Here is a 12,647-nt window from a genome sequence, read left to right on the forward strand (position 1 = left end):
AGCAGGTTTTGAAGCAGCTCTTGGAGCAGGAAAATATGCATTTTAGAGCACTGTTAATAAGCAACTTAATCCCTTTCATGCAGTAATATGAGCATTCTGGTCAGTGTGATCAACACTTGTTTGCCTTCTCCGGAGCATTCATCGCCGCACGGTTCTTGGTGGCTGTGAATGCATTGTTTCTTATGGAAGGCTTAGCCTTACCGCACAAGTGCTTCGTTTATTTTATTGTGCCAGAAGTCATTCTATGAAATTTAACTGATGTCACAGGTGCGAGATGCTGCGACTAGTGAGCGCCATCACGAAATGCAGAGATGGCTGGCCATGAATTCAAACACACAAGAAACTATGATTTCGGAACATTCGAATGGTATGACGAATACTTGCAACAATTAAATAGCGGCGTGAAAACTATTAAAAATTTCGGATATTTTCAAAGCCATCTTCGAGAACCAGAAGGTTGTAACACACTGAGGAAAAGTGGCCTCATGGCGCAGCGGTACAAATTCAACCAATTTAACGCTTTTGGTGCAACACAGCACAGAAAATTTCCTTTCTATCAAATTCGCGAAATTGAAGAAGCTGTCACACCCCGAATATTCAAATATTTAGGCCGAGCCTAGCAGTCCAGTTCTACAAGAACTGAGGCGCATGAACGAAAGGTTAACATGCGATATATGCCACTATGTGCCTACCAGTAGCTCCCCAGCCTATTGTCACTAAAACATGCATAAACATAGGAATATTTGTTACACGTCACTACTTCAATCAATCTACGGTAAAGAGAATAGACAAAAATGAAAACGTAGTTCTTGGTTTGGGTCAGTATAGCTTAGCTGATTATGTACAGGGGTGGCCAAAAGTTTCCAGGCCACATGGTCTCCTGGCTGGCATATTCTGGCACTTGCGATCACACATAACGCTAACAATTATCTCAGAAGTTAGAATAATGCTTCTTCTATTCTCCACAGATATTTTGAGACTTGGGGTCGTCATAGCTGCGAGATCATACTGCTCAGAAGCAGAGCCTGTGGCCTGCGAACTTCTGACTGCCCCTGTACACGCCACTGCCTTGAAAAGGGGGGTAACCCTAAAAGATGCAAACTGACAAAAATGCCAGTTCAGACTGTTGGCAACTACAGATCCTCTGCTAAAATGCAAAATCTGCAAACAATTGCACATTACAAAAAAGAACATGCTGACACATTCAGATTTCCAGCCGGTGTGCTTGTGACACAAGGCCTCAGTGATTTAACTAAGGTCAACCGAAGCAGGCCGAAAGGTTTTCACCAAATTCATTGCCACATTTGTTAGAACACTGTACTATACCAGCACTTCACCAGAAATTCTCCTAAAAAGCTTACAAAACATCCAGTGAAGAAAATATACATAAAAATACTGCATTTAGTGGCACTAAAACAGATGATTATATCAGTTAAAGCGACATATCTTACCAGAGGGTGCCGGAAGTTTTTCTCCCCAAGTTCCTGTAAAAAATAAATAAAGATAAAATAAGATCAACAAACAATGAGTGACACTGATCTACTCTATAAATAAACAAGCATATAGCCTCTTGTTCTTAGGGAAAACAATTTTCCAGTATTTCTGCACCCTCAACATGTTTGTTTTTTTCTAAATCAGGCTACATTCCTACTGTCACCCAATAAGACAACTTGACAGTATTGTACTTCTGAGGTACCCCAATGAAACCAGCAAAAGCCTAAACCCCACTGAGAGGTCTACATACTTGATGACAGTATAACCAGCTTTATGTAGCACAACTTCCAACTTGACCTAGTTAATCCGGGTAATGCTTCACTACCAAATGAAAAAGGACATCGACCATAAACCGTGAGCTCCCAACACATATGTCGGCATTGTCAGGATCCAGCTTTTAGAGCTTAATGCAATTCCCCTCCTACAATGAGACTGATGTTCGTGACGTATGCTATTCAATGAAAAAACATCACCAGGCCTGTGGAAAGTAATAAAAATTGCTTTCTGCCAGCTTTTAAACCAAAGTGCAATCGTTAATCCTCAAATTTTGAAAAAATAAAAGACTGGAAAACAAGGGCTCTATAAATAAAAGCACGCACAGAGACATTCTGAAAGTACGGCCATGTACACTTAGAAAGCATAACAACACATACATAGCCATTCATACTTTTCCCACACAAATGAAATGTTTTATACAATATCAGCACTGAACGGAACCAGAACAGAGTTCGGAAAGTATTCAAGGCATGCTATTACATGATACATACTCTCAAGACTCAAATAACATCATTCCTCCCCTGTTCTTGCATCAGGAACATGCCAGTAGCTTCAACTAAATTGCAAGTCTATTGATATGTTAAAAGAAAGGTAGGTTTGCATTTCAGATGCATTCTTAGAGTCTGATGCAGCCTACTCTGAATGCAAGTTCACTAAACATTAGTACTCACTAGATGCTTTTTAATGCCAAAGTCAAAGCCCTCACCTCAAGCTCAGAGAACTTCATGAGGGTGATATTCGCATTCCTGGCCTTTTCTTTGACATCCTCCGAGACATTTTTGATGACAATAATCCTTTTCAACTTTGGTGTCTCTGCTGCCTGCTTCAGCAGGCACTCCACTTTCTCTTGAGTATCACACACCACAGTCTCAATGTCAGCTGCAAACAAACACATTAATTAGCATTAAGAGATGTGCATTCACTATAGATCCATTGCTACGGCCAGAAATCTTTCATTTATAAAAGCAAAGGTGCCTTAATACTCTAGAGTCTAGGCTTTTTCATACTGCACTAACCACCAGGGCGCATGCATATATATATATATATATATATATATATATATATATATATATATATATATATATATATATATACCGGGTGTCCCAGCTAACTTGAACCAAGGGTTACAAAATAATGTATTTGAGGTAGGTCAGTGAAACCAAATGCATACAACTGCCAGCCTGTTTGCGCACTACAGGCAATTTTTTGTTTTGCAGTTACTTAATTAGCTAATTATGTTAATTTCTTTAATTTTTTAAATATCGACTTTAGACCAAACATGTGAATTGGAAAGTTGTAGAGCACCTTCAGAAACCCCCATTCCATTAACTTCGATAAAGAAAGTCTCACGTGTATCTTTTTTTCCGGGCTCAGAAGAAAGCGCGCGAAATACAAATAATACCACGTGACTAGCGCATTTGTGCGCCGCGATTGTGGTGCTCTCAGTCGTGGTTTGAGCGAACAACATAAGCTGCGGCTGTGACCCGATGGTCCCGTTGCAGCGGCAGGCAGAAATGTTGGCGATGGTTTGAGCGAGCTCGAGCTCGCCCGTCGCCACCGCGATTTTGGCCATGCCTGCGCACCGCAGCAGCCTACATCACGACAGGCGGATGGCGATAAAAAACCGGCAAATGAAGGTGCAGCGCTAATTTTAGTCGAGTCACATGATGTCATCTCGCCCCTTTACCCAAGCCTGTATGCGCAGATTCAGTGGCTGATACCTTATCGCTCATTCGTTTGTCGTGACGTTCGCTGATGGGAGAGAAGGAGGCCTTGTTAGAATGTCGGTGGTGTCGGCTCGCCGCTCTCGCTGCTACTGCACCGTCACGCGGGCCGGCTGTCTGACGCGGGCGAAGAAGCCATCGCAGGCATATCGGCCTGCCGCTTTAACGGGGCCAAGAAGACACGGCCGCCGCTGATTTAGTTCGCTCAAACCACGACTGAGAGCGCCACAATTGCGGCGCACAAATGCACTAGTCACGTGGTATTATTTGTATTTCGCGGGCTTTCTTCTGAGCCCGGAAAAAACGATACACGTGAGACTTTCTTTATCGCAATTAATGAAATGGGGGTTTCTGAAGGTGCTCTACAACTTTCCAAATTACAAGTTTGGTCTAAAGTCGATATTTAATAAATTAGATAAATTAACATAATTAGCTAATTAAGTAATTGCAAAACAAAAAATTGCCTGTAGTGCCCAAGGAGGCTGGCAGTTGAATGCAATTGGTTTCACTGACCTACCTCAAATATATTATTTTGTACCCCTTGGTTCAAGTTAGCTGGGACACCCGGTATATATATATATATATATATTCAGTTCAAACACACTGATGAGTGTGCAGGGAGACACAAAAGGCAACTCTAGACTAATATCTGCTATGCAGCCTTGTAAGAACTCTGGGAAAGAAAAATGCTGAGACCACATTATTGTATGTGGCACTCTCTTACTTGACATTAGGCTGAAAGAAAAGAATCAGCAAGGCACAGATATTACTCACATGCATATTAAATACACACAATATATGCAATTTGTGAGGAATAAGCACCACGGGTGACCATAAATTTGGTTTCTAAACCGCTTTTCATTTAATGTGTTTGTCTAATTATCCAATGGTAGGCAGTAAACTTGCCTATGTTCCCAAATCAAAGTTTTAGCAATAGGCCGAGTGCATCAGCCCTGAACTAGGTTTTCAGGCATGAAAAGCAAGAGAAGAGCCTTAACGTCTGAAGAAAATAAACGCTTCTCACATTCCAGACACACTCAAATGTCAATGTTTTAAGCTGATTTCATTGCCATCATAGCATAAAAAAAGAAACAGATCAAAATGAACATTTCATGCTCTTGGCAAAGAGTGATTTGCTTCCATGGTTTCAATCGTAACAATTACGGCACATAGATAAAGGAGACACAACAGCACAAATTCTACTTGCAACACTTCATTGATGCCATAAATGCTTGCTTATATAGCTATTAAAGGGATGGGGAGAGCAAAGAACAATAATTGATGGATCTCGAGAGAGTTCAAAAAGGCCCAAGGAGAGATATGGGTGGTACAAAAGAACCTGAAACATATCTAAAGACTTAGGCTCTTTGTTATTTATCATGATCGAAGGAGCACAAACGTACGCACTTCCACTCTTTCTGATTTTGTGTGCCTCTATCAAATCGTGTCGACTGTGTCTTTACTTTGGCAGACAATACTAATCTTTTGAAGCCTTGCTTCACACATCTTTTCTTTCTTCCTGCATTCCTCGCAGTGATGCAACAGACTCCAGTGAGTGTTGTGCTCTCTTACACGCTCATTAGCATTAACACAATGGCCTGTTAGTCCGATGTAAACTTTTCAGCACATCTGTGAGACGTTACACACAACCCCGACAGCTTATTCCACAAAAGGGTTCGCATGCTTGATATCACACACTTTCCTCTTAACATTTCCAGAATTAATCATTTGGCACAATGATGTCAGTTCCCTAGGGGCAGAAAATTTAACGGGAACATTGTACTTGGCAGCCATGCTTCAGGCTATGTCCAGCTTTATGGGAGTACAGAATTACCACCTGCTTAACTTTTCTTTCTGAAGCTTTGCTTTCACCCCATTTCTTTTTTGTTCTTTTTTCATTTTTAATAATGCTTTGGTAACCGAACTTAAAACCGAAGAAGGAAAGCCAGCCTGTTTCAGCTTATGAACCTGGCCATCAAAGCTTTCCACCGATCTGTGGCTGCACGATTTTTTTAGGGAAGATTCCAGGTGCATTGCGGTGATGGCACGTGTTGCGATTTTTGAATGCGCTGAACAGAAAGTGCTTATGGGCAGGAGGACAACACATCCAGCAGCCACCTTCGTCTGTAATGTTAATGACAATATCTCAAAACTGCAAACTGTTTCCCTTCGGGAGTTCCAAGGTAAATTCCAAGCATGGTGCATGATGTTTAAAACCAGAATTTCCTCCACAGTCTGCGGCTAGGTCAAGCACTCTGCTCCCATCAAAAGCACCTCATTGGACTTTCTCAATATCCGAAAAAAAAAACATATGTTGCACAGCACCGGTGCTACATGCGAACCAATACCTTTCTTTTGCACATAAACCTGATTCCCAAACAAAACAGCCGTGGAACATAAATAAAATTCTAATAGAGTTGTGAAGTTGTCCACAGAAATTCTTGCGGCATTCTACAAAGCGACCGGGCCGTTCAATACAATTGGTAGCCATCTGTATTGAAACCAAAGGCCCGGTTGCAAAGTGTCTTAATGATTTGCTTGAATTGGTAACAAACCTTGGTTAATGATGAATGCACAGGCAGCAGCTCCAAGTGTATCATACAAAGGAACAATGATCATTGAGAAGTAGTAGCAGGCCTGTTCTGTGACAATCCACTGCAGATATAGAATGAAGAACGGAGGAAAAGTTGGTCACAAATAATTCATAGCAAACACAGCAAGAAAACCAGGTGATTCTGCTAGACAATGCAGACAAATAGGCTTCAATAATACAGAAAAGATACTACGTCCTACGTAGCTTACCTCAACACAGTTCTGTGTGTAGAGGCCTATAAACGTCTGCTGCCCCGGTTTCTCCCCCAGTTTCACAAGGCCACAGGCGATGCATTTTATTCTTTCCAACACCTAAAGCAGCAAAATAAAGAATTCATATCCACACATCAGCGAGAATCTTAACATATTAATTACATGATGTTTTACGGTGCATAAGCAACTCTGCCTTTCTTGTGTCAAACACAAGGTTAAAATATTTAAAAAATAAAGAGCAGAAAGAAGCAGTGAAAACTTCCAAGAATGTGCCCTAGTATTCACCTGGTTGTAGTGGATCCACTTGTACTCTCCTGATCCTGGGACTCTCCACCCCATGCAAGGACCATTATCTAAAGAAAACAAACAAAAAACAGCAGCATAAATACAAAACCCAATGCACTCACGCAAGTCACGTGGATAAAAGCACAAGAAAAAAAAAAAGGCATAGGGAAGAAAGCACTTCATGTTCCGCTTAGTCTGCACTCATTTTTTCACTGTTTCCTCCAAAAATATGCAACGTGAATTAGACTATGCTTCTATATCAGCATTCTGAGGCACAAGGCGACTACGTATAAAAATGAATTATTTTCTTTTCTTGGTAACGCAATGCATCCTGTTATTCAAAACATTATATGGCCACAAAAAGAAATCAAAGTTACTAAAGATCTGTCCACTGTAGTTACAACCCCCTGAGCCCATTTGTGGTCCTCAACTTCGTAGCAGATAAGAAAAGCCCATGGAACACATGGATATGGACGGAAATAGTAACATGTGAAAAATGGATGCACATATCCAAACATGCTTACGATAAACTATGCCTCACATGCATGCACACTACATCTGCAATTTTAGCAGCATATTTGTTGGTCACTATAGTCTCCCACAATGGCTACAAAGCAGGATGACCACAAAGATGAAATACGATAAAAGCGTGCCACGTGAGCAGCAACTCAGAGATTGAGTGCAAAAGCAAAATGTCAAGGCTGCTTACTGGAGACCCTGGCGCCTCTGTACATGACATCAAATAATGTCCTGCAGTCTTCATAGAGGTACTCTATGTGCTTTCCATCTGGGCATAACCTTGATGTCCTAATGCGTTCCAGCCCCTGCAGAAAAAAAAGAACACATAATAACTAAGTTTGCTGCAAAAGAGTCTGCTGTATAACTACAAGTATCCTGAAAATAATAAGAATCTCAGATATACCTTAAAGGATGTCATCCTGAAAGAAGTGCCACACATATCAAATATGGACAAAGTTTCTAAGAGTACAAGACCTACTCGTTTTGGTCTCCTCAAGGAGCTCATGTGGGTTAGAACACTTTTCAAGTGGCAGTCCTCTTTTCCTCCCCACTACAATCTAGCAACATTCAGCCTGATTCACATTCCACCCCGCCACAGACTTACACTTCTCTTTTCACACTGTGAAAAAGCTTCCCGATGCAGGCAGTCTAGACAGCTCGGCCACCCCTCTGGTCGCATCTTATCAGTTTCCTTTATTCGCCACGTTAGCTGAAGTAGTTTGAACCGAAACTTCGCCTCACAAAATGTTTGCAGCACTGAGAAATGGCAGGGTAGCCATGGCCCATTCAGGACCTTGGGCCCCATAATAGGTAATTGTGCTCACCCACCTCTGCTCACTATAATAGATAATTGTGCTCCTACTGTAGACCCCACCAATTCGAAGGGCTACAGCGAGTTGGGCAGGAAAGTAGCGCCTCGGACTACGCACGACTAGGGATTGTTTCCGGCTACGGCGGGTGCTTTTTGGAACGTGACACTGGGCGCTTCTTGTGCCGCCACCTTCTCCACCTCAAAGACTTCCTCCTCACTACCAAGTCTGAACCCTTTCGAAGGCGTGTGTGAGTGTGCGCAAGTGCGAGATGTTGAAGTGATCAGGACACTACCTCGACTATGGACCCGCCCTTCACCTATGGAGAAACACCAACTCTATAGAACTGCGAGTGTGTCCAGCCATTCTTGTTCTTGATAAGATTGTTGTTACCTCATCCGTCTAAAATGCAAATAAACCCAGTATTCTTCATTCTCCAACTCCCTACTCCTTCACTCGTCAGCACTTCTCTCCTGTGTGGAATGGGCATCGACTTGACCAAGGAATCGTCAAGTGCAGCACCCAAACCCCACATCTAACACGAGGCAACGAGTGTAGTCACACGCCAGAAAGCGAAAGCAACGATGGCTGACGTGCGCACGGGCGCTTGTACAGGGGACCGTCAACTCAAGATTTTATTTATTTATTTAAAATACCCTCAGGGTACAGATGTATGTTACAGAGGGGAGGGGCGCATACAGGATATATATATAAAACAGAAGGTTAATACAATAATCGTACAAATAGAACGAGGTACATGGGTAATTTAGGAAGACGGCATAGGTGTAAAAAAAATAACAAAATATAAAAATAGAATAAGCAAAACAGTATACAATGAAGATAAGCAAATAACCTAAAATAAGTTTTAATACTAGGCAAGAAAGAAAGTTTGTAGTGCGGATTTAAATATTTCTTCTTCAGTTATACTTGTTAGGGATGCAGACAGGTTATTCCAATCATTACAGGTGCAGGGAAGAAACAAGTTAGAATAGGCAACTGTGTTTGAGTGTGGAATGTTTACCTTTTGACTGTGGTTATGGCGAAGTGAAATGTCGGATGGTGGTTGAACACATAAGGAGTGCAATGTTGAGTTATGGTAGTATATTTTATGAAAAAGTGAGAGGCGGGATAGTTTTCTACAAGTCAATAACAGCGGGAGAAGTAAGTGTGCTTTCATATTAGTAACACTGGCTGTCCTTTGATAGTTATTTAAGATGAACCGGGCTGAGCGATTTTGTACAGCCTCAACGGAGTGTATGAGTGTTGCTTGACCGGGTTCCCAAACAGATGAGGCGTATTCAAGTTGTGGACGAATGTATGTTGTATACATTATTAATTTTAATGATGACGGTGCAAGGAAGAAATTACGGCGAATGTATCCGAGAGTATGATTGGCTTTAGCGATGATGGAGTTGACATGTGATTTCCAGGTTAGACCACTAGTAACGATTACACCAAGGTAACGGTATGACTTTACAGATTCTAATGGCGCGTTATTAAGCATATGCATAGGACTTGTTACATTAGTTCGAGATACCCTCATTGATTTGCATTTGTTAATGTTTAATTGCATGCACAATTTACTGCACCATTCGCTAACATTATTAAAGGCCCACGGAAACGGCCCCCAAGAAACCACTGATAAATGTGTTCAGTGTGTAGAACAAAGGATGTGTAGAACACATCCTTTTGAGCATTTAACGCAAAGTATAACTCCTTGGAACAAAGCCGGCGATTTATTATTAATTTTTAAAAACAGTGTTTTTTTTTTAAATTCGCGGGCAGAGAGATTGTCGCTTGGCGGTGTCGCATGGAACTATTTCCTAGTCCCGTGACGTCACGGGTCGGTTGACTGGCAAGGCTTGCTAGAAGCTGCCATTCGCTGCGGTCACTGCAACCATGACGTCACGGACACACTTGCGGTAGCTGCGAAAGTCGTCTGCTCGTGCGCTGCTCGAACTCTGTGCGGGCTGTTACACAGCTCGCCGCCCTTATCGGTTAGGTGGCCATTGCCCATTAAGTGCAACAACCGAAGCGACGCACGGATCGGCAGAACGAAGCTGCATTTACAAATATCTTATTTATATAACGTGGTTTCAGGAGTATCGGAGTGTCGTCCGACGAGGCGTCAACAGCACGGTCAAGCACCGCACGAATTCTGTAGGCTTGGAACTGACTCTTCATTCATCGCAATGTCAGCAATGTACTCTTTTTCATGCAGATATGCCTTTGCAGGCACTGGAAAACAGCATGGTTGATGAGCCATCTCCACTGATGTTAGGTTAATACATTCAGCTCGATCACGCTGTAGCTTTGTTGTGCATGAAAATTGTGAGGTGCACAATTTTCATTCTGCCTTTTTCACTTGAACAGCCGTATTAGTGTGCTGCGCTTGTGACTGCCCAGAACATGCATTCAGTATCAGCATATGAGATCTTTTAGTGTCCAGTGCACGATATGAATACTGAACATTAGGATTTTCTTTGTATAATACTAATTCTGTAGGCTTGGAACTAATTCTTCATTCATTGCAATGTCAACAATGTACTCTTTTTCATGCAGACATGCCTTTGCAGGCACTGGAAAACAGCATGGTTGATGAGCCATCTCCACTGATGTTAGGTTAATACATTCAGCTCGATCACGCTGTAGCTTTGTCGTGCATGAAAATTGTGAGGTGCACATTTTTCATTCTGCCTTTTTCACTTGAACAGCCGTATTAGTGTGCTGCGCTTGTGACTGCCCAGAACATGCATTCAGTATCAGCATATGAGATCTTTTAGTGTCCAGTGCACGATATGAATACTGAACATTAGGATTTTCTTTGTATAATACTAATTCTGTAGGCTTGGAACTAACTCTTCATTCATTGCAATGTCAACAATGTACTCTTTTTCATGCAGACATGCCGCACTGGAAAACAGCATGGCTGATGAGCCATCCCCACTGACGTTAGGTTAATACATTCAGCTCGATCACGTTGTAGCTTTGTCGTGCATGAAAATTGTGAGGTGCACATTTTTCATTCTGCCTTTTTCACTTGAACAGCCGTATTAGTGTGCTGCGCTTGTGACTGCCCAGAACATGCATTCATTATCAGCATATGAGATCTTTAGTGTCTTGTGAACGATATGAATACGAACATTAGGATTTTCTTTGAATAATACTAATTCTTCAGGCTTGGACCTAACTCTTCATTCATTGCAATGTCGACAATGTACTCTTGTTCATGCAGACACGCCTTTGCAGGCACTAGAAGACAGCATGGCTGTTGAACCGTCCCCACCGACGTTAGGTTGGGTAGCTGACCCTTATTGTGCCACAGATTCTCCTTCTGTCACTTAAACTATTTCACTTCCCGCACTGTGGTTAAGCATGAAGTGTGTCTTCAGGCAACATATTTTTATCTGTGTGCAGGAACCTCGAAAGAAGACCGGGTGCTAGAGCTGGAGCGACCGCTCAACCTGGACCTCCTCAAACAGCTCTCAGATGAAGACACTTAACCATGTTGAATGTCATTCCTGGTTTCTCCTTTTCTTTTATAACAGTGCAGCGCCTATGGTTTACTCCAGTATTGTACTAAAATGATATTTGTATGGCTGACATTGTGTCTACTTCCCCCTGACGCTGCAACCACCATTTGGCAGCTTAGTCTGAAACTGAAAATAGGTGCTCTATAATATTAATCAGCCACACACAAACTCCAATGTGGTGACTCATGCTTACCTTTCAGAAATAACCTTTATCTTTCTACACCATGCATTATCCCAAATAAAAAAAGTATGGAAAACTAGTGTCTACCCCTTTATGGTGTTATGGCCTTTAATGACAACCAGTGTTTCTGCACAGGGCCTGCATGTCCCTCTGAATGTTCAGCGTTACAGTGAAGTGTACAGTGATTGTCAAGTACAATCTCTTTAGCCTCTCTACTTATTCTGCAGTAATGGTGTTATGTAATGTACCTGTTACAGGAGCACTAGTCGGCTGTATACAATAAAGTTCTAAATACCGGCTGTTTGTAAAGTGTTTTTCTAATCCCTATCTCCTGCACAGAAGTAGGTTATCAGTCTATGTCTGCATGCTAACTAGATTTGCCTACTTTGGGTAACTGTTCTACTTATCAAAAAGCCCTGAAGGACCCTCTGATAACGGTGGTATTTAGAGGGGGGGGGGGGGGGGGGACAGAAATTGAGATGAATATTAAAATACAAATTGGAATGCTACAATCGTAGCATTTTGCGTTACAGTGAATGCAGCCGTTAGAAAAAAACAAATTCATATATTAAAAACGGAATGATGCTTACAAAAAAAAGCACGCGACTGGATAAGGGCAGTTTGAACGATCGCAGCATGGAAAAGTTTCAGTGGACGAATGCAAGTCATATATGGTGCTATGGGAAATATATTGCAAGATAATGGGGCGCGAGCAAGTCTGCGGCCTGTGCTATTGGTTCAATTCGCCTGTCTGTCAATTGCATTGCTTTAGACTGCCTGGCTTTGCATTGTGTGCAGCGGGGTTTCGTTGTAAGCTTCGTCTAATATTACAGACGATCCCTACAGAATCGTGCATTGTAATGTTCTTTCTGCCGGGGGTTGCAAAACGTTTACACGCAAAACTTGCGTAGTATTGTCATTACTTGTATTTTTACATCATTAATGTCACAACTAGGAGCTACTGCAACCGTTTCGCCATCTCTGACAGATCATGCTGTGCCAGCATGTTATGCGAATCACA

General features: G+C 42.0%; 1 protein-coding gene across 2 annotated transcripts in view; it reads right to left on the reverse strand.

The window, feature by feature from the left end:
* The window catches only part of LOC146202360 (long-chain-fatty-acid--CoA ligase 5), a 122,614-nt gene that overhangs the window by 36,214 nt on the left and 73,753 nt on the right, over nucleotides 1-12,647 (reverse strand). For both annotated transcript variants that reach the window (XM_084588126.1, XM_084588127.1), the window contains 6 exons: nucleotides 7,294-7,408; nucleotides 6,585-6,652; nucleotides 6,297-6,398; nucleotides 6,050-6,149; nucleotides 2,477-2,649; nucleotides 1,452-1,484 (listed from right to left, as the gene is read on the reverse strand). In XM_084588126.1, the coding sequence (XP_084444252.1) occupies nucleotides 1,452-1,484; nucleotides 2,477-2,649; nucleotides 6,050-6,149; nucleotides 6,297-6,398; nucleotides 6,585-6,652; nucleotides 7,294-7,408 (591 nt within the window). The remainder of the gene's footprint in view (nucleotides 1-1,451; nucleotides 1,485-2,476; nucleotides 2,650-6,049; nucleotides 6,150-6,296; nucleotides 6,399-6,584; nucleotides 6,653-7,293; nucleotides 7,409-12,647) is intronic.

This window comes from Amblyomma maculatum, chromosome 1 (assembly GCF_055883805.1).
Source record: "Amblyomma maculatum isolate TAMU_Amacu chromosome 1, ASM5588380v1, whole genome shotgun sequence".
Classification (NCBI taxonomy): domain Eukaryota; kingdom Metazoa; phylum Arthropoda; class Arachnida; order Ixodida; family Ixodidae; genus Amblyomma; species Amblyomma maculatum.